The sequence below is a fragment of the Carya illinoinensis genome, chromosome 9 (genome assembly GCF_018687715.1).
Source record: "Carya illinoinensis cultivar Pawnee chromosome 9, C.illinoinensisPawnee_v1, whole genome shotgun sequence".
NCBI classification, from domain to species: domain Eukaryota; kingdom Viridiplantae; phylum Streptophyta; class Magnoliopsida; order Fagales; family Juglandaceae; genus Carya; species Carya illinoinensis.
Genome location: NC_056760.1, coordinates 41,572,903 through 41,597,677, shown reverse-complemented (window position 1 = coordinate 41,597,677; position 24,775 = coordinate 41,572,903). Strand labels below are relative to the sequence as shown.

Here is a 24,775-nt window from a genome sequence, read left to right as displayed (position 1 = left end):
ATTAGCAATTATTGCTTTCTAAAAAAATATTTGGGTTTGAATCTAACTTAATGAATCAAAAATCTTTCTTAAATCCAAATAGTTTTCATAAAATTAAGAGACATAGTAGTATAATTACCGACAACTCCAATCATGCATCTCGAATGAATAAATAAATAATTGAACGTCCATTGGGGTTGCAATCTCCCACTACATTGAGGAAAAAATAGTAGAAAATAATGCAAAAGACATGATTGGATTAGATCTTCCTTTTTGAAGTTGATTGAGTAGGTAGCTTATAGTTATACTTATCCATGAGCTACAACATTGTCCTTTGTTCCACCCATACACCAAAAACATTATATAAATTTCAGCTGAGGCCCAAAAATAATTGACAAATTCAACCTTTAATAATCTAACCAAGTGGGCAATATAATTTTAAGGTAACCTTATAAAAAAATTATTAAAAAGGAAACACATGATGTAATACATCTACTACTTGTTTGTCCCATACAATTTCCAATAGTTAAAAAGTCTAGACATTACAGCTGGTTTCCAGTCGGAGACCAATCCATGCTAGAACCTTCAAAGGACCTAACCACCAACTGTGGGATCCACCGGTAACGGTTAGCTTACTTATGCATGCTCTCTACGTGTCAATAGATGATGCCGCCACCTTCCACCATTACTTGTTTCTGTTCATACAAAAACAGATTTTCTATCCCCAACTCTCATCACCCCCTAAGGCACGCACACCCATGAAACATTCACCACGAAACGACACCTCAGCTCAACCCAGAACCGTCCAATTATGTACGAGAGAGAGGATATCCGGCCTTGGAAGTGATAATGTTAGGAATTTCGAGGTTTGATGGTGAGCAATTTGGTCATTTAAGGAAGCCACGGGCTACCTCGCATTAATTAATAATAAACAGACGGTATGTATGTAAAGATAAATATATTATATTACTATTACGTGTGTTCCAAGCCAAAGCCAAGTCCGTCCCACATCCCTCTCTCCCTGCCTCCGAAACCACTCGAAAGTGCAAGAATTTCTGGGACGACGCGACGCTGTTAAGCCCGAAATATTGTTATCTGAAAGAAAAGGGTTTAAAAAAAGAAAAAAAAAAAACAGAAGCTATTGGGCCGTTGATTTAAGTACGTGAGTAGGTTGATTTGAGTGTATTTTGGTTCTGTGGGTATTGTGGTTTACAGCCGTTGAGGTGGGAGTGAATGGGTGGTGGAGTGTGTTAGGATTATTGGGTGAGCCGTCGGTGGATGAGTTTAATCGGAGAAAAATGCGCAAGTCTTTCAAGGATTCCCTTAAGGCCCTCGAAGCTGATATTCAGTTTGCCAATACCCTGTAAATCTCTCTTTTGCCTATTTATTTCACTTTTTTCTTTTGTCGGTGGGTTTTAGTTTATGAAACGAATTTTCGGGATTCTCTCTGTGATTATGAGAATTTTATTGTTGAAAATTTTCTCTCTGTGTTTTTGGGTCACTCCCTTTTTCATTTTTTCGCAGCTTAATTGGAATATATTTTTAAGAAAAAAATGTTATGAAAAAACCCACGAAGGAATGGCTTTTAGAATTGAATTATGGCGGTTGTATGTGCAATATGTTTATGACCAATTTGGAGAAAATTGTGGTTCATTCTAACGACCTTTATTGATTCTGTATTCGATGGGCTCTAAGTGGTTATCTTGGATCACTGTTATCGAGTTCCGGCACTTATGTTTGGAATTTAGCCTTTTCTTTTCCTTGCTGAATTTCAAAGGTGACTTTTGCCACCGGTTTTACAGTTTTTTTTTTTTTTTGTGCGTGTGGTATTTTGTTGTGTTTGACCGTGTGAAACCGTGATTCCCTCAGAACATGTACACGTATATATTTAAATGTGTTCGATTGGAGGGGTGAGTGTTTGAAGGCAATGCAAAAGCCTGAGGACTGACCAGAAGTGACTATCCTTTTTTAGATCTGTAACTGTGTGCATCGTCAGACACAATCAGTCAAAGCTTGTGTTGCTCCATTTTCAATTCTCACCGTAGAGCTGAGATTTTAAGCCTTTTATCTTTTTTAAGAAAGTGGTTGACTGTAGATTAAGAGCATTAGCATTGGTTTATCTATATGCATATGCAAAATCACATGTTTTGGAGATTGACTTTGCCATTCAAGAAAAACTCCCATATCGAATTATGCATCTTTGAGCCAAAATAATAATAAAAATATTATTAATTTCTTATCATTATTTTTTTTTCCTAATTAATTTTTTTTTTTATATTTTACAATTAGTACCTACTACAAATTCCATCCTTTAATTTGTGCTCAAAAACACCAAATTTTCACCTTTCAGAGAGAGAGAGAGAGAGAGAGAGAGAGAAGAAGAAATTAATAAAATAGGATTTTGGGAGTGAACAGCACATCTCCAAAGATGCAAAGTTACTGTTCATAGCCATCCATAAATTTACATATGCATAATCTAATGTAGTCAATTTAATGGTCAAGTTATGCAAATATGTGTTTGCGTTTGCATATAGATTAACCAATGCCAATGCTCTACTATATTCTCATTGAAACCAATATTTGAACATTTCTAAACCCATTGCATAATTTCTATTTTTTTAGGCTCTTGCATTCTTTTATTGCATTTTATAAATCTTCTGCTTTTGATATATTCTCATTAGTCCTTTTTTTTTCCTGAACAGAAAGAAGTAACTCAATTCATCAGGTATATTTGGCAGGTTTTGCTAGAAATGATGGCTTTTAACAGTTAAAGTATGTCATGTTGATGCAGGGCTTCTGATTATCCAATGGAATACGATGGCACATGCCTTCAGATGAGATTATCCTACTGTCCTGCTGCTCATTTCTTCCTCTTTCTTGTTCAGTGGACTGATTGTCACCTTGCTGGTGCCTTGGGATTGCTTAGAGTTCTCATATACAAGGTAAATTTCATTTTCTATCATTCTTTCAGATCTATTAATTGGTATTTTGGTTTTCAGTCTTCCTTTGATTGCCATAATTTCTATTTAAAATTGAGCAGTAGGCTCCTTTATCTTGTGAAGGTTGTTATAGTTTGGGTTTGCCACAGGTATATGAAGATGGGAAGACCACCATGTATATTCATGAGAGGAAAGCCACTCTAAAAGAGTTCTATGGTAATAGGTTCCAAAGAAATTGAATTTCTTCTGTCAGCTTCCTGGATTTTTTTTGGTTTAATTCCAACCGTGTAGGAATCCAAATTCTTACCCTTTTTTCTTCAAGAACAGGTGTAATATTTCCCTCTTTAATGCAACTTCAAAGAGGAATCACTGATGTGGAAGACAGGAAGCAGAGAGAAATTTGTGCTGCCAAATACAAGAGAAAAGATGAGACGGACAAAGGAAAGCTCTCTGAAATTGATTTAGAGAGAGAAGAAGAATGTGGAATTTGTATGGAGATGAACGGCAAGGTTGTATTGCCTATTTGCAACCATTCGATGTGTATGAAGTGCTACCGAAATTGGTATGCTAACTGTTGCACAATTTTCTGGCTATTTTTATCATATGCATATGCAATCTATCATCTGCACTTGGTTGTCCTATGAAAGTAATAAAGATCGTGTACTTATTTATTAGATGGGATGAAGCCCTACCAATCCATTCATTTTCTTAACAGGAGAAAAGGGGGAAAAATATCTGTTGATTGATGCAATTGAGTACCTAAGGCTCATGGCCTTTTGTTGTTGCATACTAACTATGACACATTTTGCAGAGGGAGTGCGCATATCCATGATCTTTATCATAAGGGATTTTCTTGAGGGAACAAACGATTTTTAACAGAGAGGCTTCTCTCGGTCTCTCACTAATCAACATGCTCACACACACACACATGCTATTGCTTGTGAATTCTAGATTTGTTTACCGCAAAACTCACTATCTCATTCAATTGCAACTTGCCTCCATGGATTTACCATGTTCTTTGCCATCATTGTTAAGGTCTTTGTGTTGCAGAATGTACTTTATCCTTGTAGTCTAACATAGAGAGAGAATACTTCATATTATTCATTGATGTTCAACTGCATATACATACTACATACAAATGAAAATTATACCCTCATAAGTTAGCTAATTACAACCATGTCCTCTAACACTCTCCCTCAAGCTAAGCTGGGGCATATATATCATATAAATCTAGCTTGGAACAAATAAGTTTTAATTGATTATAACACAGTGGTTTGGTAAATATATTTGCAAGTTGATCAACAAGCTTCACAAAAGGTGTAAAAATTTCACCACTTAGTATCTTATCCCGAAGGAAGTGATAATCAATCTCAATGTGTTTAGTCTTCTCGTAGAACACAGGATTAGACGCAATATGCACTACAGCTTGGTTATCACAAAATAAATAAAGAGGGACATGAGCTGGAAACCCAATCTCTTGAAGAAAGTGTTGCAACCATGTTAGTTCACTAGTAGTGTGTCATTGCTCTGTATTTAGCTTCTGCACTAGATCGAGCTACTACTGTTTGCTTTTTACTCTTCCATGTAACGAAATTATCTCTCAGAAAGTTACAATAACCAGTAGTCGATATTTTATCTGAAGGAGATTCAACCCAATCAGCATTTGAAAAAGCTTCAATTCTAAGATTTTCATATGGTCTATACAACAATCCAAGGCCAGGAGCTCGTTTAAGATAACGAAGAATATGGATTACAGCATTCCAACGTTAGACCTCGAGTGTTTGTAGAAATTGGCTCATTACACTCACTGCATAATAGATATCAGATCTAGTGATAGTAAGATAATTCAATTTTTCAACAAATCTTTGATACCGACCTGAATATCCAAACAACTCCCCTTTCTCTTTCAAGAATTTACGATTTGGGTCTATCGGAGTGTCAATAGCTGTGCACCCAATATGCTAGTTTCTTCCAGAAGGTCAAGTAAATATTTTCTCTGAGATAGGTTAATACCTTTTTTAGATCTACCGATTTCAATTCCAAGAAAGTATCTAAGTTTGCCTAAGTCTTTTGTCTGAAACTGATCATGTAAAAATTATTTCAATCTAGTAATTCTAGCTAAGTCACTCTCAGTAATTACAATGTCATCCACATATATAACCAACATGATATGACCTACATCACTATGTAGGTGAAATACTAAGTGGTCTATTTGGCATCTATGAAGACTAAATGCCAATACAGCACTAGAGAATCTCCCAAACCATGCTCGAGGAGATTGTTTTAAACCATATAATGCATTTTTTAACTTTCACACAATACCTTGATACTTCTTTTAAGCAACAAACCCAATTGGTTGCTCCATATACACTCTCATTTAAGTCTCTATAGAGGAATACATTTTTAACATCTAACTAAAATAAGGGCCAATCCAAATTAGCAAGAGAGATCAATGCTTGAACAGAAGAAATTTTGGCAACTGGGAAGAAAGTCTCATCATAATCAATGTCATAAGTTTGAGTGTAACCCTTAGCAACCAAGTGGGCTTTCAAACTATTGCCCAGATGACTAACACAAGAGGGGGGTGAATTGGGTTACATTTGAAAAATTAACAATTATAAATTAAATACACAATATAAAATAAAAATAAAATATAAAGTAGCAGTAAATATAAAGAGTAAGGGTAAGAGAGAAGCAAACTCAATATGTTAACGAGGTTCAGCCCCACTGCCTACGTCCTATCCTCAAGCTAACCCTTGAGGATTCCCAAATTCACTATTCAACCTCCTTCAAGTGGAGATAGAAATCTATTACATCTTTAAACAACACCGCTACAAAAGATCCGTGTAGAACATCCTCTATACTTGCAATCACCTTACATGTGGTGATTCAACTATTCCTTGTGTAGAACATTTTCTACACGCATAAGGGTTATACACACCCTTTTACAGATACAAGAGTTGATAGTAGGTAGGTTATCAGAAAACACTCCTCAATTAGTAAAATAAGAATAATACAGTGCAAACTATATCTCTCAAAATGAACAAAGGTTAAGGCTCAATGTTTAGAGAAGAGAGAATGAAAGTTTTGAATAAATATTGTATGCTCTTGGTGTTGTAAATGTGAAAGCTCTCAAGTGATCTATTTATAGACATATGAGACTTTATATTCAAATTTAAAAAGATCCACATGTTAAAAACATCATTCACTTTTCAAAATTTTCAAATCTAATCTTTTTACTTTTTGTATATAACAAAAGGAGCACACTTTACTTTTCAAAAATTTCAAATCTAATCTTTTTACTTTTTGCATATGACAAAAGGAGCACACTTTACTTTTTAAATTTTTCAAACAAAATCATTTACCTTTTGCATAAGTCAAAAAGAGAATCAATCACTTTTGAAAATATTCAAATAAAACATGTACATGTGAAGGATAACATGTGAAAGATGACAATCAATTATCTTTCAAAATTTTCAAATTTAATTTTCAAAATATTCATGCACATATGAAAAATATATTTTAATGTTTTATGATAAAAAATTAATTTTGAACCTTAATCCTAATTTTGAATTTTTAAGAGATTTACAACATTACTCTATGACTTTAATGTGAACTTGTTACCTTCTTGCTTATGCTTGGTTCCTTAATGTGCTTGACTCCATTGTGTGAACAACTTGAGTTTGAAACTCTTTTATTTTTTGAATTCATTTGTTATCATCAAAATTCATGTGTAGATTTATAATTATACAAAACTTAAAACATTGGGTTCAACACAGACATTCCACATAACCATTAGGATGGAATTTGATTGTATATATCCTTCTACAGCCAACAGGTTGTTTACCAGGTGGTAAAGGAACAAGATCTCATGTTCCATTATGGTGAAGAGTATCAATTTCATTTTTCATATCTATACTCCATTCCGAAGCAGATAAAGCATTCTAAATTGTCTTAGGAACATAAAGTTTTGAAAGTTAAGAAGTAAAACATGAAAAAAATGGAGATGAGGCATGACAAGAGACATATTTACTAATCGGATGTTGAGTAACACAAGAGTGAGTACTTTTTTAAAGAGCAATAGGTGGAGAGTCTGAAGCACTAGGTGACTTGGGATTTGAAGATGGAGACAAGGTTGGTGAAAGCATGGGAGCTGGGTCCGCAAGCGACCCGAGTACACCTGTAAAGGATCAAGGGAAAGCAATGAGGAGAGTTGGGTAAAAGTGGATGAGTGTGCAGGAGAAATGGTAAGAGTAGGTAATGGTAAAGAATCACACTCAACAACCGAAGATGTGTCCGGGAAATAGGGTATGGACTCAAAAAATGTAACATCGGCACTCATGAAATAACGTCTAAAAGCAGGACTATAGTAACGATATCTTTTTTGAGTCCAAGAATAACCAACAAAGAAACACTTGGTAACATATGGATCAAGCTTATCAAAGCCAGGGTCAAGGTTATGACATAGCAAACACATCCAAAGATTTTTGGAGGGAGAGAAAAGATGGAGAGGAAGGGAACAAGATGGAGAAAAGAGAGGAACCATCGATGATTGATGAAGGTATACGGTTAATAAGGTGACATGCAGTAAGAATACTATCACTCCAAAAACGTTTAGGAACATGCATGTGCAGTAAAAGTGCTCGGGTTACATATAACAAATGGCGATTTTTGTATTGAGCCACCTCATTTTGTTGGGGTGTATAAGAGCATGAAATTTGATAAACCATTCCTTTATTACTTAAGTAGCAAAGACACTAGATTGATATTCTTTAGCATTATCAGAACGCAAAACTTAAATTTTTTGTCTAAATTGAGTTTTAATTTCTTCTCAAAAGACTTTGAATATGGAAAGAAGTTTAGATCAAGCCTTCATCAGAAACAACCATGTTATGCGAGAATAGTCATAAGCAAATGTAACAAAATACTTAAACTTGTTTGATATAGTGTCGATTGGTCCCCATATATCAGAGTAAACCAATTCAAAAGGATTAGATGCTCGATTATCAACTCAAGGTATAAAAGACACACAATGGTGTTTGTTAAGCTATCATGCTTTACAAAGAAAGGAAGACACATTTCCAAGATTCCTAACTTGATGTTTCAAAAGAGAGAGAGATGGGTGTCCAAGGCGGCAATGCCATTCAAAAACAGATGATAAGGATGTGAGGGCTCGAGTGGATGATTGTTTGACATCAAGGTAATGCAGACTACTAGCTTCATGCCCCATACCAATCTTATTCCCTATCTTGAGATCCTGAAAGATACATACAGAGGAATAAAAAGTCACGGAACGTTGAAGAGTTTGAGTAATTTTACTAATGGACAACAAACTAAAGTGAAAACTAGGAGTGTATATGAAATATGACAAGGATATAGAATTAATGAGCTTAGTGGATCTAATGTTTGTAACTTTAGCAAGAGAACCATTAGCAAGAGTAACACTATTTGGAGATGTCATAGTATCTAACTTAGATAAGGAATAAGACAAACCGGTCAGATGTTTATTAGCTCCTGAATCGATGATTCATGGATCTTGAGTAGATGAGACAAGATATGCAGACGCTGTATTTGAATGGGCAAGAGCAGCTATGGAAGATGAAGCCACCCGTGTGCAGCCCAAAAACTGATCATACTCATCTTTCAATATGCTAATCATCTATGGAGTCAGATTGGAGCTTGTTGACAGTGATGTAGCATTTTGGCAAATGGCTTGATTAGCTGACCCAAATATCCCAACAATAGTCCACTAAGTGGTTAGTGTGACTACAATGGGTGCACTTACGAGATTCACGACCTCGAGTGCGATTACCTCTAGCATCACGTCCCCCAAATGCACCTCTACCACTCCAGTCTCCATGCCCCTCCATGCCCACCAAGACAACATAGGAGGCAACTAAATTGGATCTCTCATTACTCTGATCATAAGACAACGGAGATCCTTGTCTAGATAATGTGGCTCGCTGAAGTGAGGATAACATATCAGGAAATGAGGGAAGATGTGGACGTTCCAAAATTTGAGAATGCACTGACTCATACTCAGGTTTTAAGCCAACAAGAAACCGAACACCATTAAACTCTTCTCGTTGTTTTAGCATACTTGAAACATCAGAAGTGATAGGTTGATAAATTTTGAGTTCTTCACATATGCTCATCACTTGAAAATAATATTCTCTTAGGCCCAAAGCACCATGTTCCAACCCAAAGAATTTTTGACACAACTCATAAATACATCTGTTTGAGATGCCTCTACACCTCTTGAGCAATGTCAAAATGTATTAAGTTGGTACAAATATCAGACTCAATACTGGTCAACATCAGGGACTATATTTGAGCATCTTCTTGCTCCCTTTGAGTAAATGTAGAACTAGTTGAGTCAGGCATTGGATCAACCAAGTGAGTACAAAGAAGACCCTTGCCTTTTAAAAACATTTCAACAGATTTTGACCACAACATAGTTTTTTCCATTAAACTTTACCGAAGTCATACGCATATTAAAGTTTGGTGCAAGAGATAGTGAATCAAATTTAGTTGCCTTAGAAAAAAGTATGACAACAATTCAACTTGGAGACAAAGAATCCACATAGAATATGAAATGTGGATGAAAAATGAGAAATACAATCTGGAAAAGTAGAAACCCAGACTAAGAACCCAAATTTCGGATCTATATTGGGTGGAATCAGCCTGTATCGATCGAAACAAGCATGTATCAGCTCGAAATCAGCCTGTATCAGGTCTATCGGGTCTAAACGGGAATTAATCGAGCTTGAAGCGGAATATATCAGATTGTATCAGCCTGTATTGGGTATGTTTCTGGTATTGCCAGTACCGGCTTCAAAACTAACCTTAAACTGGAATAAGTTATCCTAAACGAAGATAAATGAAGTTGAGTTTACTTTTTACATGTTACCAAATGGGTGTTATTCCGGATAGGAATAATCTCTTACTCCAGGTTGGGGGCATACGCAGTCGATGATTGGATAGTTGAGAACTGCAACCAAACACCCCGAGTTTGACATCGCTGGCGATAAACAGGCCTTTCGGCAGCCGATGATGACCAGAAACTCATCGGTGTGCACAGACAACAACGATGAGCTCGATTCTAGTGCTCAAGACCGGATACGACACCTGAGGTCACCGGAAACACCTTGAAAACAGCTTCTAACCACCAACGACGAAGAGGAGAAACAAAAAACCACGCTAACCACCACAAACGACGACGGTGATACCACATTAACCACCACTAACGACTTTGTGCCACTAACCACCACTAGCTCCATCGCACAACCACCACCAACCGACTACTCAATGCTCTAATACCATGTGTCCTGTTTGATGCACCATATTTTGTCCTGATTGATGATTAAACTTGTTCAGAATGCCTTTATGGGAGGATTTTAGCCCCTTCCAGGACTCATCTCAGAAATCACGGTAGATCGCATTTGTAGGAGCTGTTAAGTACTTCTTTCCCTGAAAGACATTTTGCTATCAGCTTGAGGAACACATTTGCTCATAATTAAGATCCTCAGAACCTAGGCAGGCAGTTCAGAAAAGCCTGCTCATTCTGGAATACACAGCCAACCAAAGACGGTATCAGTGGACCGTAATCTTGGCCTGATCTTTTACACAAACTTCCAAGTGCTAAATGTATTCATTTATGCTATGTTAGAATTTATCAAAAGTTAAGTATTTGCTTTATGTTAGATTCATACAATAAAAACCCAAACCTCATTTCATAAACAAGTCAAAAAGTCTTCTTCTGTTAAATAACAGATCACGAAGTTATACATATCTCGTCTTTCCTGTATTAGAAAACAAATTTCTGTGAGATCTTTAGATAGGATTTTTTATTTTGTTGCCGTAGTGCACTGTTTTTAGAGAAGCATGTATAGGCCTTATCTTTGGCATTCTAGCCAAAGTGATGGACACTCTAATCATCCAAATATCAACTGGTAAAGAACAGGAGATAGATTATCTCTATGTCAAGGAGCCAACTTTAGGTTTCAACTAAATTAGCAAAACTTGAAACTATGCTTTCTTTAGCGATATTGATGTATTCATTGCTGGTTGTGATATTGTCTATGCCCATGCACTGAATCTGCTGCTTGTGTTGATTGCTTCCAAACGTGATAGTGAACTAGATTTAGGGCCTGGAGTGAATTGTATCTTCATGTTTGGTCATTTCTTACCTGTATAAGTGCACAACTAGAAAGACTTCACTGCGTCCCCCACCCTGATAAAATGTGTGGTAAAGATTTTATCTCTAATGGTAGTAACTACACTTTTTAAGTTGGTCATCATGTTTTGTTGCTTCGTGGTTGCTTAGGCGTGTACGATCTCAGTCATGCCCCTTTTGCCGGGATAGTCTCAAAAGAGTCGACACAGATGACCTTTGGATCTACATCAGTAACAATGAAATTGTCGACTTGTTCACTATCTCCAGGGAGAACGTGAAGAGACTTTTTATGTACATCGACAAGTTGCCTGTCATTGTTCTGGAGCCCAGATTTGATTCATATGACCCTTATCACCGTTAACAGACTAGATACTGGGGCTGGGGAAAAAACTTGTACATAACATTTTGTGACTTGTACATAATTCTTGTCTCCCGCAAGATGGCTGATAAGGTAAATTGCTTTCAGCATACCTCGAAAGTATATTTGATTTTTTTTCTTTTGTTGATATACATTATATTTTATAGTTTGCCGTACATTATAGAAAAGGTTGACCTAGCTCAAACTTTGTGCAGTATATTATAGTTTTGTGTGATTATAATACTCTAGCTGTGCACTTAAGATATGGAGATAATTTTTTTATATATAAATACTTTTAGAAAGAGTTTATTAGTGATTTTGCTCTCCCTTTGAAAGTGTTCTGCTTGTGGCTGTAAGCCTAAAGAAGGGTCTGCCAAACCGCTGCTCCGGTTTTGTATATAGCTTATATACTCATGTCTTCCAAATGAGTTGGAGTTCCACACTGCCATTACGAAGGGCACGTTCCAAGGCTGGTGGTCACTCTGGCAGAGAACCTCGGAAACATAGTGAACGCTGTGATGTGGCAGAAATAGAAGTTTGTACATCTAGTATTTGTTCCTGTCCTAAAATTCGAGACAACTATTAACCCTTCTACAAATTTAGTAGTTGCAGACGCTAGGACACCCACCAAAAGACCAAAACTGCCCAAAGTGCTACTCCCCCTCCTTCTTCTATACTTTCTTTTCTTGTTTCTTGTCCTTTTATTTTTATTTTATAAGAAAGAACAACGTCAATCATATACAACCGTATTTCTACAAATTACTGTGAACTTATTGGTCAGACTGGGAATTCAGAAACTCAAAACAAAGGCGACACAACAGCACAGTATGCCTATGACTCCCGAGCTTTGACGCACAATATGTTGGCAAGTGTTTTGCTAGATCAATAAAAAATAAAAATTTATATGTACCGGGTGTCTAAAACAACAACTAATTTCGGGACTGTATAGGCTTTCAACAAAGAGTTTTTCATAAGTGCACCTTTAATAATTTAAAGAAAAAATCTCTCTAATCCGGTAGCGCCTAGAGATTGGGTTTGAACATTAGACATGGGAGAACATATTGCAACCATAACCAAACTTGTCAAAGGATAAATAAAACCACTATGAAGCTTAAATTGATGCATTTAAGGATCTGTTTAGGAACAAAACCATTCTTAGATCACTTCACTATTATTTAAAAGTAATTCATTATTATTCACAAATTATTTACTACTATTTACAACTGATCTAAAATGCTCTAAGCATCCAAACAGTGCCTAAGTCACATATATATGCCTTTCATGTAAATATTTATACGTCTACTTGGTTTTCTGCACGAGTCACCTAACTAGTTTAAGCTAAGTTCCCATTGTAGTCCCTATTTTCTATTAGGGCCACACTTTTTTTCCCTTCACAATCAGGTCATAGCTCGAACCCAATGCACTTTAACTTAACCTTTTTGAATAATTTCACAGGAATCCAGCTTATGTTCAACGAAATAGTTACCCATCGTAACAGGTTAAAGAAGCAAGCACGATGCTCACAATCGAGTTTTGACTTCAATAAATCAAGAAGCATTAGACACAACAAACATGATAAGAACATTCCATCGGTACTAATAACAAAAAGCATAACTGAAATGCAAGTAAATGAAAACGGTGGCCTTGGATACGATAATGGGCCCCACTATTACAGCTAATAACAATTCGACTGAACTAAGGACAAGCCCATGTATAATAACCCACACTGTCTGAATTAAACCTACCGGCCCATGTAAACATATGGCCCACCAACATCCAACATATTATAGATAAATCTAACCGAGTCTTCTTCCTCACTTCAGTTCACTTGCCAAGAGGGTTCACATGGCAGGCAACACAAAACGTGACAGGCGATACAACGCCAGAACTAAAAGAAAATCACAAAGAACTTCATCCTCTTCATCCTCTTCATAATTCGCTTCAGATTCTGACCTGTACGGCTCCACATCCATCATCTGTCGTGCTCCCCTATCAATATAAACATGAAAGATGCAGTAGTAAACAAACCAGGCAGCCTGGGCTTCATATTGAGCTTTTTCCTTCCAAACCAGGCAATAAAGCTTAAGTAAAAAACACATGCTTCATTCCACACGGTCGAATCCAAAAAGAACATCACAAAGTTTTTTTCAATAAAAGGACCATCTCTCTCTACCACTAAATGCTCTCATCTAAAAACTGTCCTTTCACCAGAAGACCATGTGCTTATAGCTGAATGACCTTCACTAAATCCATATTCCATTATCAACCTCACTAAAACACCCATCTCCCTCGATGGATTGAAGGGCTAAAACCACCATGGATCGTTTGGAATATGTCAAGTCAATAATGCTTCAGGCAATTAACGACTTTCAAAGAGGTTTGGTATCAAGCAGTAAATCAAATGTTTTCATACATGGTTATATCTTGCAAGAGTTTTTCAGACGGTTTGGCTATTAAGTAGAGGAAAACAGTTTCAAAGGACGGAAAATCCCCAATATTGGTATTTTGTCATTACTAACAAACAGATAAAAAAAAAAAAAATGAGAGTTCTTACAGCATCAGACATGGATTTCCACTGCTGTCCTCCAGCTTTCCCAACCTTTAATTAATGCAAACAAGGAATGAATCAGTTGGCTTTTGGGGGGAAACAATGGCATTATCATATAGAAGCAAGGCAAATCTTATACTGATAAAATATATAATAAAATCTTACAGCTGACACAGCTTTAACATCAGGGTGCTCTTTCTTGAAGTCCTTCCTAAACTCCTCACTATTATATTCACATGACATGTATCAGACTGATTTTCAAACTCACCTCTCCCAAAAATCAAGAAAATTTTCTAGAGAAAGCAACAGATGAGAGATACAAACTGGAACACAAAGAAAGCACTGGCAGGTCGTTTAGGTTTATTTGGGCCTTTCTCTGCTTCTTCTGTTTGACACTCTTGTCAGCCTTTGTCATGGCTTTTCGCTTCCCGCCCTTTCTGAAAAATTGAATATACATGATACATCACAACAATATTCCTGTATACGCTGTATACACCATTAAGTATGTGACATCAGAAATCGACAAACCTGATAACATAGCAGATTGGTTGTGAAACCAATATCCTAAAATAAATTTACTTAAGAGCATATCTTAAGCCTAAAACAATGCATGGAAGAACTAACCTTTCCTCCACAGGCTTCAAAGCTTCATTTGAGTAATTAGCAGCCCCCTTACTCTTCATCGTTTCAATCTCCTGTATAAATAATAGCATTGTAATGGAGCAATTCAATACATAGTTAACTGTGACACCGCCTTCAAATGTTTAAAAAGGGTGCAAGGCAATTGCTGAAAAACAATGAGAGAAGAAGCAAAAACTTGGTTGAAGCAGCCATGCCAGTGTTCCAACAATACAAGTCAATGCACCATACCTAGACACATATATTTAACCTCTTAAGAGCATTAGCATTGGTGTAAGGAAAGGCATAGGTAAAATTTCGCTAATCACATATTTTTCCTTTTGCCTATTCCATTCAAATAGATGGGAAACGGTAACCCTCCAAATATGTAGATTTATTGTAGAGCGTAAAGGGAAAAAAAATGCATTTATCTCTCGGAACGTAGACAATTTAGTGGGGTTGCTAGCTAAATCTTAGTTTACATTTACATTTGCCTCCGTCAATGTTAGTCCACATTGACTTTAAACAATAAAATAATGTGGTTTGCCTTTGGACAGATCAGTCCACATAACCTACTTTTAAACGTTTTGCTCCCTACGCTTTCAACTTTCATCATTTTAACTCGTCATTAGTAAATTGTTAATAATTGTATCATAAGTTTTTTTACATGCACCTGTAAGAAAAGTAACAATAATAATTTTTTTATATAACCAAAAATAAAACATTAAAAAGCCCAAAGAAACAAATCAACAGACAAAAAAATTGAAAAAAAAAAATGCCTGGATTGCGCTTAGAGACCCAGGCTTCCCAAGCCCAACCTACCCCATGCAATGCCTGGACTTGTCCCAGGCATCACTTGGGCAGAATCCAAGTGATGCCTCGGTCACGCGACCGCTGCGTTTGGTGGCAGACCGGCAGTGCATGGGAAAAATCCAAGAAATCCCTTGATTTTTCGCCTTTAATTTGTTTCTTTAAGATGAGTTTTACTAGTTTTAAGAGCACTTCCAATGGATTTTTTATCTCATCCTTTAAAATACATCACCAAATCTCACTTTTTCTATTTTACATACTGATTTTTACAATGCATCATACATCAGCTTATCTATTTTTTCTTCATACCATTTTAATATTATACTTTTTAATATTTTATAAGAGAAAAAGTACAATGAAATAAATCAATTTTAATGAAAAAGTACAAAAAAAGATAAAAAACAATTAAAATATGTTTACATTTGTGTACAGTTGCTTCTACATCTAGAGACAATACTGTACACAAATGTAAAATAGAAAAAAATAAAGCATCCGGATGCATGTTTTAGACCATTTTCCTTTATATTTTACATAAAAATGAGTTTTATAAAATCTATTGTGAGTGCTCTAACTTTTAAAGAAATTAAAAGTGCCACGCATGTAATGGTGCTCTGACGTGACGTACATCTAAAATGACTTGAACGAGCAGTTTGGTTTGAACTTTTTTTTTTTTTTAAGAACAGTTTGGTTTAAACAACTGTTGTAGGTAAGTACACTTCCTTAACAAAATAAACTTAAATCCTTTGTTTTCTTTTTTTCTCTCCGATGTGAATATTGCACCAACTTCGAATCTAACAAAACTCCAAAGGGGAAAAAATCAATCAACTCGTTACAAGAAGCGCTGCATGATCCTGATCCTGACAAATAGTCATCCAAAATAGGCACGCACGCAGAAAAAAATCAGGTTACAAAAACGCAAACATATAAAGAGAGTCTCGATCATAAGATTCTACCGAAACAAAAAAAAAAAAAAAAGGAAAAATGAGCACGAGCATAAATATCCTATACCAATCTTTCAATACCTATCTTTCTTTTTGGCCTAATTAAGACGATTTCTTTATACGCCCGAAGAATATTTCTGTGCTTTGTTTTGAAGGTTTAGTAAAAAATAAAATACAAACGCCGTTGATATATATTTTTTCTCAGCAACCAAACGGAGACTTAGCCACTTAGGACGGAAAAAAACGGCGAAAATGATCTACAAAGACACAGGTACCTTTGAGGAAAGGAGCTTAGAGGCGGAGACACTCTTCCACGAGCAACGGGAAAAATACAAAACGAAACAGAGAATCAGAGAGAGAAGCAAAGGAAACACCGGGAAAGAAAGTAAAGCAACCGGAACAGCCAGTACACTTTTCATGGGGTAGTCAACCGGACTGTAGCCGGTTTCCATCGAAGAGGCGCGAAATTTTTTGTGTTTGGAATTGACAATGGAGATATTTGTGTAAGCTCCAATTATCTGACACGTGGCTATTTGGGGGACCCTGTGATGTTGAACTGCTCGGGCATTGACACTTCGAACTTACCAGACCTAACGTCACCGCACCGAGCTGATCACCTAGATTCGAATATTTAATTAATATATATTTTTAAAAAAAATTAGAATTTATTATTAAAAAAATAATTTTTATATGTGAATTTTAAATTTATCTAATTTTTTTTAAAACTATATACTAGACTTGCGCATTAAAAAACTTTAAAATTTATTTATCTATTAGAATTCTTCAATCTACATAAAAATTTCAACATTATAAATTAACATATTTTAATGCGATCAAATTTTATAATTTTTTTATTATAAAATAAATCAAATATTTTATATGAAATTATATGAATTTATCATTTTTATTGTATAAAATTTTAGTATAGACTTGGTACTTCTTTATTTAATATAGTATTGCCTTGGAATTAAAATGATAACAAAAATAGTGATATAACTTTTGAAATTTTTTATAATTATAACAGTTCTCATTTCACTTAGTAAGGTAACATATTTTAAATTGCCAAGTAGTAACATTCTTAAAATTATATTGCAAAATTCTTATTTATTTGATAGAATATGAATAAACTGATGTAACTGTAAGTATTATGAATTAAAATAGTAAAATAAAAAATGCATAAAGATTTGAGAAAAATAAATAAATATCAGTTATTTTTTAGAAAACAATAATCCATTTTATCAAGGCATGAGCCATGAGGTAGATGTATGTCAAGGGGCAGTGAAATAAATGATTTGGATTGGGTTTGTTGGGGTTTATGCAAAGGGAAATTGGCACAACTCCAATTGATACCACAGAGAACAAATGCAACAAGAGACATTGATCTATTCTAAACTAGTACTGCATGGATCAGTTGATCTAGAGAGCTGCACAAAACGACATGAATCATGCCTACCAAACTTTCAATTTAACGACGTCATTTAACATATAATTTAGATAATGTGGGTAAATTTCAAAATATACCAAAACTCTTTTTCTTTTCCTTTTTTCCAATCTATTTGTTGGGTCGGTCGGTCGGTCAGTCATGCGGTTTTATTATACAATCTTAGCTCATAATATACATAACAAGTCTAGTTCATTTTCACAAATTTTTTTATCTCATCTCATCTAATCTCATTTAATTATTATAATTTTTTTAAATTCATATACAAAAAAAAAATAAACAATTTAAAATTTTCAAAATTTAAAATAAAAATAACATTAAAAAATATATTCTAACAATATTTTATTAAAATTTTAAATTTTATCTCAACTTATCTCATCTCATCTATGAAAATAAATAATGTATAAGTAAATCAAATTTAAACAATCTTATACTGACTAGGAACTAAACACAAATTTAGAAAATAGCCAAATTCGTTTTTACATATATTTACCAATATTTTTTAAATCAGTAGGGTCAATAATATTATTTCTAGTTTTTTATGTATTAAAAAACCAAAAAAAAAAAAAAAACCCTTCTTTTTCGGAATTTTCTCTTGCTCGCAACCTCAACCACAAAAGAGAACTCAGAGGACGTCCAATGTCGTGGACGAGCAGAGGGACCCACTAGACCACTCAGAGATAAGGCAAAGATAAGGCGAAGATAAGGCCTATAGCCTCACGCCCGTCAGATGGATACGCTTCTCCATCCAATGACCCAAAATCCTCAGTTCTGGTTATCCACAAGACCTCAGATAAATATACCTATTCGTCTCCTTCACCAAATATAATCCATTGGTTTCAACTATTAAAATCACCCATTCTCGAACCTCCTGCCACTCTTCAGCCCCACCGCCATGGCTGCAACCACTGCCGCTGCTACTTCCTCCTTCATTGGAACACGTCTGCCAGAAGTTTACTCAAACTCCGGCAGATTCCAAGCCCGATTCGGATTCGGACGTAAGAAAAGCCCGCCCAAGAAATCTGTAAAGCCCACTACCGATCGTCCTCTCTGGTATCCGGGAGCCAAAGCTCCGGAATGGCTGGACGGGAGCTTGGTTGGTGATTACGGTTTCGACCCGTTCGGACTGGGCAAGCCCGCCGAGTACTTGCAGTTCGACTTGGACTCGTTGGACCAGAACCTGGCTAAGAATTTGGCCGGCGACGTGATCGGCACCCGATTTGAGGGCGGGGACGTGAAGTCGACCCCGTTCCAGCCCTACAGCGAAGTGTTCGGCTTGCAGAGGTTCCGTGAGTGCGAGCTCATCCATGGAAGGTGGGCCATGTTGGCCACACTCGGTGCACTCGCTGTTGAGTCGCTCACCGGCGTTACCTGGCAAGACGCCGGAAAGGTACGTTCAAATCCAATCTTAATGTGGAACTCTCCCAATCTTCATAGAAAAGCATATTCTGTTTCAGGTGCGCGCAATGCATGCCTTGAAACTCAATCACATTGATCTAAAATAATGTATAAATCGGTGCTTGTACTAATTCAGGTGGAGCTGATTGAAGGTTCTTCTTACCTTGGCCAACCCCTTCCATTCTCCATCACCGCGTTGATATGGATTGAGGTTCTGGTAATTGGATACATCGAGTTCCAAAGAAACGCAGAGCTGGACCCGGAGAAGAGGCTTTACCCCGGCGGGAAGTACTTTGATCCTCTAGGCTTGGCCTCCGACCCAGAGAAGAAGGCCACCCTCCAATTGGCAGAAATCAAGCACGCCCGCCTCGCCATGGTTGGCTTCCTTGGCTTTGCCGTCCAAGCTGCCGTCACCGGAAAAGGCCCTCTCAACAACTGGGCAACCCATTTGAGTGACCCTCTCCACACCACCATTATTGACGCCTTCACCTCTTAATCAAGCACCTTTCTCTCTGTAATTCGATCCTTTGGTTTATCACCAGCATTTTACTTGGCTGAGTTATAGTCTGTACTTCCCTTGTAAAAATATGTTATGACAATTACTAGGCTATAAGCAGTATGTTTGAAATTGAGTGTCTTTTATTATAAAGATGTGCACTTGATAACTATAATCACACACATATATACACAAGTGGATCTCAATATCATGATCCAAAAACATAGACATTATATTAACAGGTGCATCTTAAGTGAGACTACACCTTTCGACCGTTTGGTTATCTCGAGTTCGAGAAGAGAAATGTTTTAGTATTAAGGGATTTTATAAAAATAAAAGTAAATCCAATAAATTAATGTGGTTTGATGTAATACGTTAGATTATAAAATTATTTTTATTATAAAATAGATCCAACATATCATATAAATCAATGTCAATTTATAGGTTTATTTTTAGAGAATCTATTTGTGGTTGTATCACTTCTTATTTGAGAATTCATCTTATCAAAATTAAATTTGGATATTACATTTTAAGAATTTAAAGGAATTTCAATTCAAGAATAAGGAATGACTAAAACGTCGATAGAGGTTATATGATGGTAGTCAGATTGGATTTGTATATACTGTTAATGTCTAAAAATTGTATAGTAAGCTGAAATGGAAGAAAGAGTCATTCTTGGCCCACCGACGACGATTCGGGCATCGATCAATATGGTATAATGCCCTCGATGATGGTCCGTTATAGCTGTATGGTGTCCGTGCCTACATCCATGATAGTGAACAAGAAATAAATACAGAAAAAATAAAAGAGACAAAAACACATATTTACATGTTCCGATATAATGCATACGTCCACGGGGGCTTGGGGAAATGAGAATCCATTATAATATGATTATTTTATAGTCTTTCATCTACGTTGTACAATGTAGATTAGGAATCTATTGTCTGGTGAGATCTCTGTCATTGGTGCTCTGATCGCAATGTTGAAGAAGTTGAAGAAGAAGTCGAAGTCGCAGTCTGGAAAAAGCTCCCTTAAAGTTGTCTGGTCCTTTCCCTTTTATCCTCTATCCCTCTTTCCTTTATGTTATATCTCTTCTTCTTTATGTCATATCTCATCTTTTCCTCCTGACATCATTTTCCTTCCTCAGCCTTTTGTCCCTTCCCTCATTCTCTATTTCTTCCCTCCTGATGAGACACCCAACCTTGAGCTAGGCTTGGAAAACCACTTTGGGCCTGTGATATTTTATCCCCTCCAATTGCCCACAATTTTTAAGGGCAACTTGATCAAAAAAAAAAAACCTTAAAAATCTTTAGAGATAATATATACAGCTGACATAGTCTGTACAGAAATAAATCCTGGGAGCAGGTCCCTAGTTATTAGTTTCACTTGTATTAAGGATAAAGATTTTTTAGCGTGAGACTAGGCTAGAGATGGGCTCAACTGCATTAGATGCGAGCGTAGAGCTCGTCAATTCCAATCTTAATGTGGAACTCTCCCAATCTGTATAGAAATAATTATCTAGTGTTACAACTCAAAGAAATTGGCTACATTGGGAGTCAAGTTCTATTTCAATTTTGAGTTTCACTTGATATCCAAATGAAGAGTATACAGTGGTTGAAAAGATTTCATAAAAAGCATTATGTGAACGTTGGGAATATTGTTAAAGAATTTGAAGTTCTTGACATATCTCTTGTACTAGATGGTGGTAAAGAAGCTTAATATAAAATAGGCTCTTGAATTTCTCTCTTCTCGTGGAGGTAAAGGTGTCCTAGATAAAGTTTTGAATACCATACTGGAAGTCGTACCGATCAAAGTTTTGGAACGAAATATTTTGATACCAGTACTATTTCAGAATAGTCGATATATGAATAAATTATATATATAAACATATATTTCAAAATAATAGTCTATATATGAATAAATTATATATAAATACACATATATATTATAAATAGTCTGGTCTGAAATGGGGTCAAAAAATGAATTTGCAGTTTGAAGAAATGAAAAAAAAAATTTAAAGGTCGAAAGAAAAAGGAAAAAAGAAGAAGAAGAAGAAAATGAATTATATCTTGATAAGTCCAATCAAACTCAAAAGAAGAAGAAAAAAAAAATAGAAGGAAAATGTATTCTCATGTAACAATATATCACTTACCACAATATATATAATTAGCACCTCAATTTTTTTTATTTTATTTTTTGTTAGGGTACTTTAACAAGACCTTTTGACCCACATAATCTTTAAACACTTTTTCTACCTCTTTTGCATTGCTTATATAAAGCTAACCAGCCATGCATGCCTTTCGTCCATATCTATCAATTGTCTTGCCTCATGGTACACCATATCCATTTGCTATCATTTTTATTACAGAAATATATTAAGAATTTTGTAATAGATGAATTATGGAAGTGAATTTGCAGTCTTGCACTGTGTGTTAATTGTTATTTGGGTCCATCATGATCATCAGTTGATTGCATATGATTATATGTATTTAACCATGCAGTGGTCTCATTCCTTCTACAACACACAACCCAATGTCCTTTGTTCTAACATTCCAAACAATTTTACGAGACACGGCCTTTGGCCCCAGAATCTCAATAATACTCCAGTCAAGTTTCTAGTACCTCTTTATAATTTAATCCCTTATTATACTTTATTATTCATGAATTCATGATCCTAGCTTGCATGTATATTTCATAAAACAATCTTAATTTCTTGTTTGCATTTTGTATGTCTGGTCAAGTGTTTACGTCACTTATAATTTTGTTTAAAAAAATAAAAGATTTTGAAGTTTTTTAAGCCATGGAAAGTATTTGGCCAAGTCTCAATAACATACAGTTTACAAACCAAAGGTTTTAGTTGGATGAATGGGCTAAACATGACACATATCTCTCAATCACACCCCTATAATGAATTATTTAGGATGAACTCATGGCAAGAACCTCTAAATCAAAAATATAAAATAAATTAATTGTTTAAATAAAAAAAACTATAGCAGCAATCGATGAGATTTCAAAAACAATAAAAAAATCTTATTCATGAATTAACGGAGGTCGATTCAACACCTAAAACTCTAGTTGAGAAAGAAATGCTAGCAATTTTGGAGATAAAAGGAAATCAAGAATATAATATGAAATCTATTTCAGACTTTGTATAGTCAAAAAATAAATTAGAAAATCAAGGTAATGAAACAAATATGTATAAAAATGAAAATGAAAATCAAGGAATAGACATCAAAAAAGTATGCTACATTGGTTTTGTAATATTCATAACAACTTTTATCCTTATATACTCTTCCCATGTAAAATCACCCTTATCTAGATCATCTTCGAGGACTTTTTCCAAAAAACGCTCAATCAAATTTTCAATATACTCATTGCATGCCATCAGCTATAAATCATGTATTCAAACTTAGAAAGCTGTTATCTGAATTTGATGAACTTGTTGAGCGCCATCAAAAAATTTTAAAAGCACTAGACTCTTGTCAAAAGTCCCTCTCTTTGAACTCTTTGGTTATCTCGAACATATTCAAACTCAACTAATAGTAGAACCTATCTCAATCACGAAAACGAATAGTTTTAACAAGTCGCCAAATCTTCTTCATTATCTGCTTGAAAGCCTCTCGATTATAATGTTTCGAAGTTAACAATATCATTATCAAACAATTCTCTCCACGCAAAACTGCATTTTTCATCAAATTTTGCTCTACATGAATCTCTTCTTGCTCCTCCCCCGCTAAAGACATTTTAACATAAAATGACTCTAACTTGCCCTTCATAGTATACTCCACTACCACCAAACCTATACAAAGACAGGGAACTTGTACCTCTACTCAAAGAAAGACAATATCTATTGACTATCTTGCCTAGCAGTACACCATATCAATCTACTATCTTGCCTTTTACTGAAATATATTAAGAATTTTGTAATCGAGAAATTATGAAATGTTCTTGCTATGTATGTTAATTTTGGTTGGGATCAGTCATGATATTCAGGTGATTACATATGATTATATGTATTTAATCATGCAGTAACTTCCTTCCTTCTACAATAGACAACCTAATATCTTCTGTTCTAGTGTTCCAAATAATTTTACGATTTAGGATCTTTAGCCCCAAAATGTTGATAAGACTCCAGTCAAGTGTCTAATACGTCTCCTTAATTTATTCCATTATTCTACATCATTATTCATGAACTCATGATCTTAGCCTACATGCATATCTAAAAAAAATCTTGATTTCTTGTTTGTATTTTGTATGTCGAGTGTTCATGTCACTTATCATTTTGCAGCAAAAACAAAAGATTTAAGAGTCTTTCAAATCGTGGAAAGTATTTGGCCAAATCTCAACAACTTACAAACCAAAAGTTTTGATTAGAATATTGAACTAAACATGGCACATACCTCTCAATCACACAATTATAACGAATTATTATGGATGAACCTATAGCAAGAATCCCTAAATCAGAAATAGAAAAAGAAATAATTTGTTGCAATGAAAAAAGTAACTACAACAATAATTATTAACTGATAAAATTTAAAAAATAATTGAAAATCTTATTCATGAATTAACAGAGAGGTCGACTCAACACCTAAAACTCTAGTTGAAAAAGACATGCTAGCAAGTTTGGAGATAAAAAGAAATTGAAAATATAATATTAAATCTATTTCAGATCTTGTATGATATAAAAAAATTAAATGCAAAGTCATGAAATAAATTTGCACAAAAATGGAAAGGAAGATCAAGACATGGACAACAAAGAAATCCAGTAGAGAAATCTAGATTTGTTTGTGAAAAATGTTTAATTGGTGTAATAATAGTAATTGAACCTCAACTTCATATGTCAAAAATTCTTGATTAGATCAATTATCTAGCGTTATAACTCAAATATTGCTACATTAGGAGTGAGGTTCTATTTGAATTTTGAATCTCAATTGATATCTCAATTAAGAGTATACATGGGTTGAGAAGATTTTGCTAAAATTATTGTGCGAATGTTGGAAATATTTTTGAAGAATTTGAAGTCTTTGTTATATCTCTTGAACTATATGGTGGTAAAGAAAGTTAATACAAA

General features: G+C 35.1%; 2 protein-coding genes and 1 pseudogene across 3 annotated transcripts; 2 read left to right on the top strand and 1 right to left on the bottom strand.

Moving 5' to 3' along the window:
- Window positions 1-903: 903 nt before the first annotated feature.
- On the top strand, window positions 904-11,657 carry LOC122276681 (E3 ubiquitin-protein ligase AIRP2-like). 2 transcript variants are annotated; one of them, XM_043086564.1, is made up of 5 exons: window positions 904-1,342; window positions 2,682-2,921; window positions 3,068-3,134; window positions 3,246-3,480; window positions 11,245-11,657. In XM_043086564.1, the coding sequence occupies exons 2-5, from the start codon at window positions 2,787-2,789 to the stop codon at window positions 11,453-11,455; spliced, it is 648 nt and encodes a 215-aa protein (XP_042942498.1). In that variant the 5' UTR covers window positions 904-1,342; window positions 2,682-2,786; the 3' UTR covers window positions 11,456-11,657. The 2 variants fall into 2 exon arrangements, with proteins under 2 accessions (XP_042942498.1, XP_042942497.1); XM_043086563.1 differs by having other exon boundaries at window positions 916-1,342; window positions 2,771-2,921.
- Window positions 11,658-13,025: 1,368 nt separating this feature from the next.
- Window positions 13,026-16,842, bottom strand: LOC122276312 (annotated as a pseudogene).
- A 1,786-nt stretch (window positions 16,843-18,628) lies between these two features.
- Window positions 18,629-19,836, top strand: LOC122276311 (chlorophyll a-b binding protein CP29.1, chloroplastic). Its single transcript, XM_043085931.1, has 2 exons — window positions 18,629-19,200; window positions 19,345-19,836. The coding sequence occupies exons 1-2, from the start codon at window positions 18,706-18,708 to the stop codon at window positions 19,702-19,704; spliced, it is 855 nt and encodes a 284-aa protein (XP_042941865.1). The 5' UTR covers window positions 18,629-18,705; the 3' UTR covers window positions 19,705-19,836.
- The last annotated feature ends 4,939 nt before the right edge of the window (window positions 19,837-24,775 follow it).

Bases quoted from the DNA above. Each gene is read 5' to 3' on its own strand.
- LOC122276681 (XM_043086563.1), top strand. From the start codon at position 1,278: ATGCGCAAGTCTTTCAAGGATTCCCTTAAGGCCCTCGAAGCTGATATT. The intron at 1,343-2,770 runs GTAAATCTCTCT...ATGTTGATGCAG, and splicing joins ATTCAGTTTGCCAATACCCT to GGCTTCTGATTATCCAATGG. The intron at 3,481-11,244 runs GTATGCTAACTG...GTGGTTGCTTAG, and splicing joins ATGAAGTGCTACCGAAATTG to GCGTGTACGATCTCAGTCAT.
- LOC122276311 (XM_043085931.1), top strand. From the start codon at position 18,706: ATGGCTGCAACCACTGCCGCTGCTACTTCCTCCTTCATTGGAACACGT. The intron at 19,201-19,344 runs GTACGTTCAAAT...GTACTAATTCAG, and splicing joins CCTGGCAAGACGCCGGAAAG to GTGGAGCTGATTGAAGGTTC.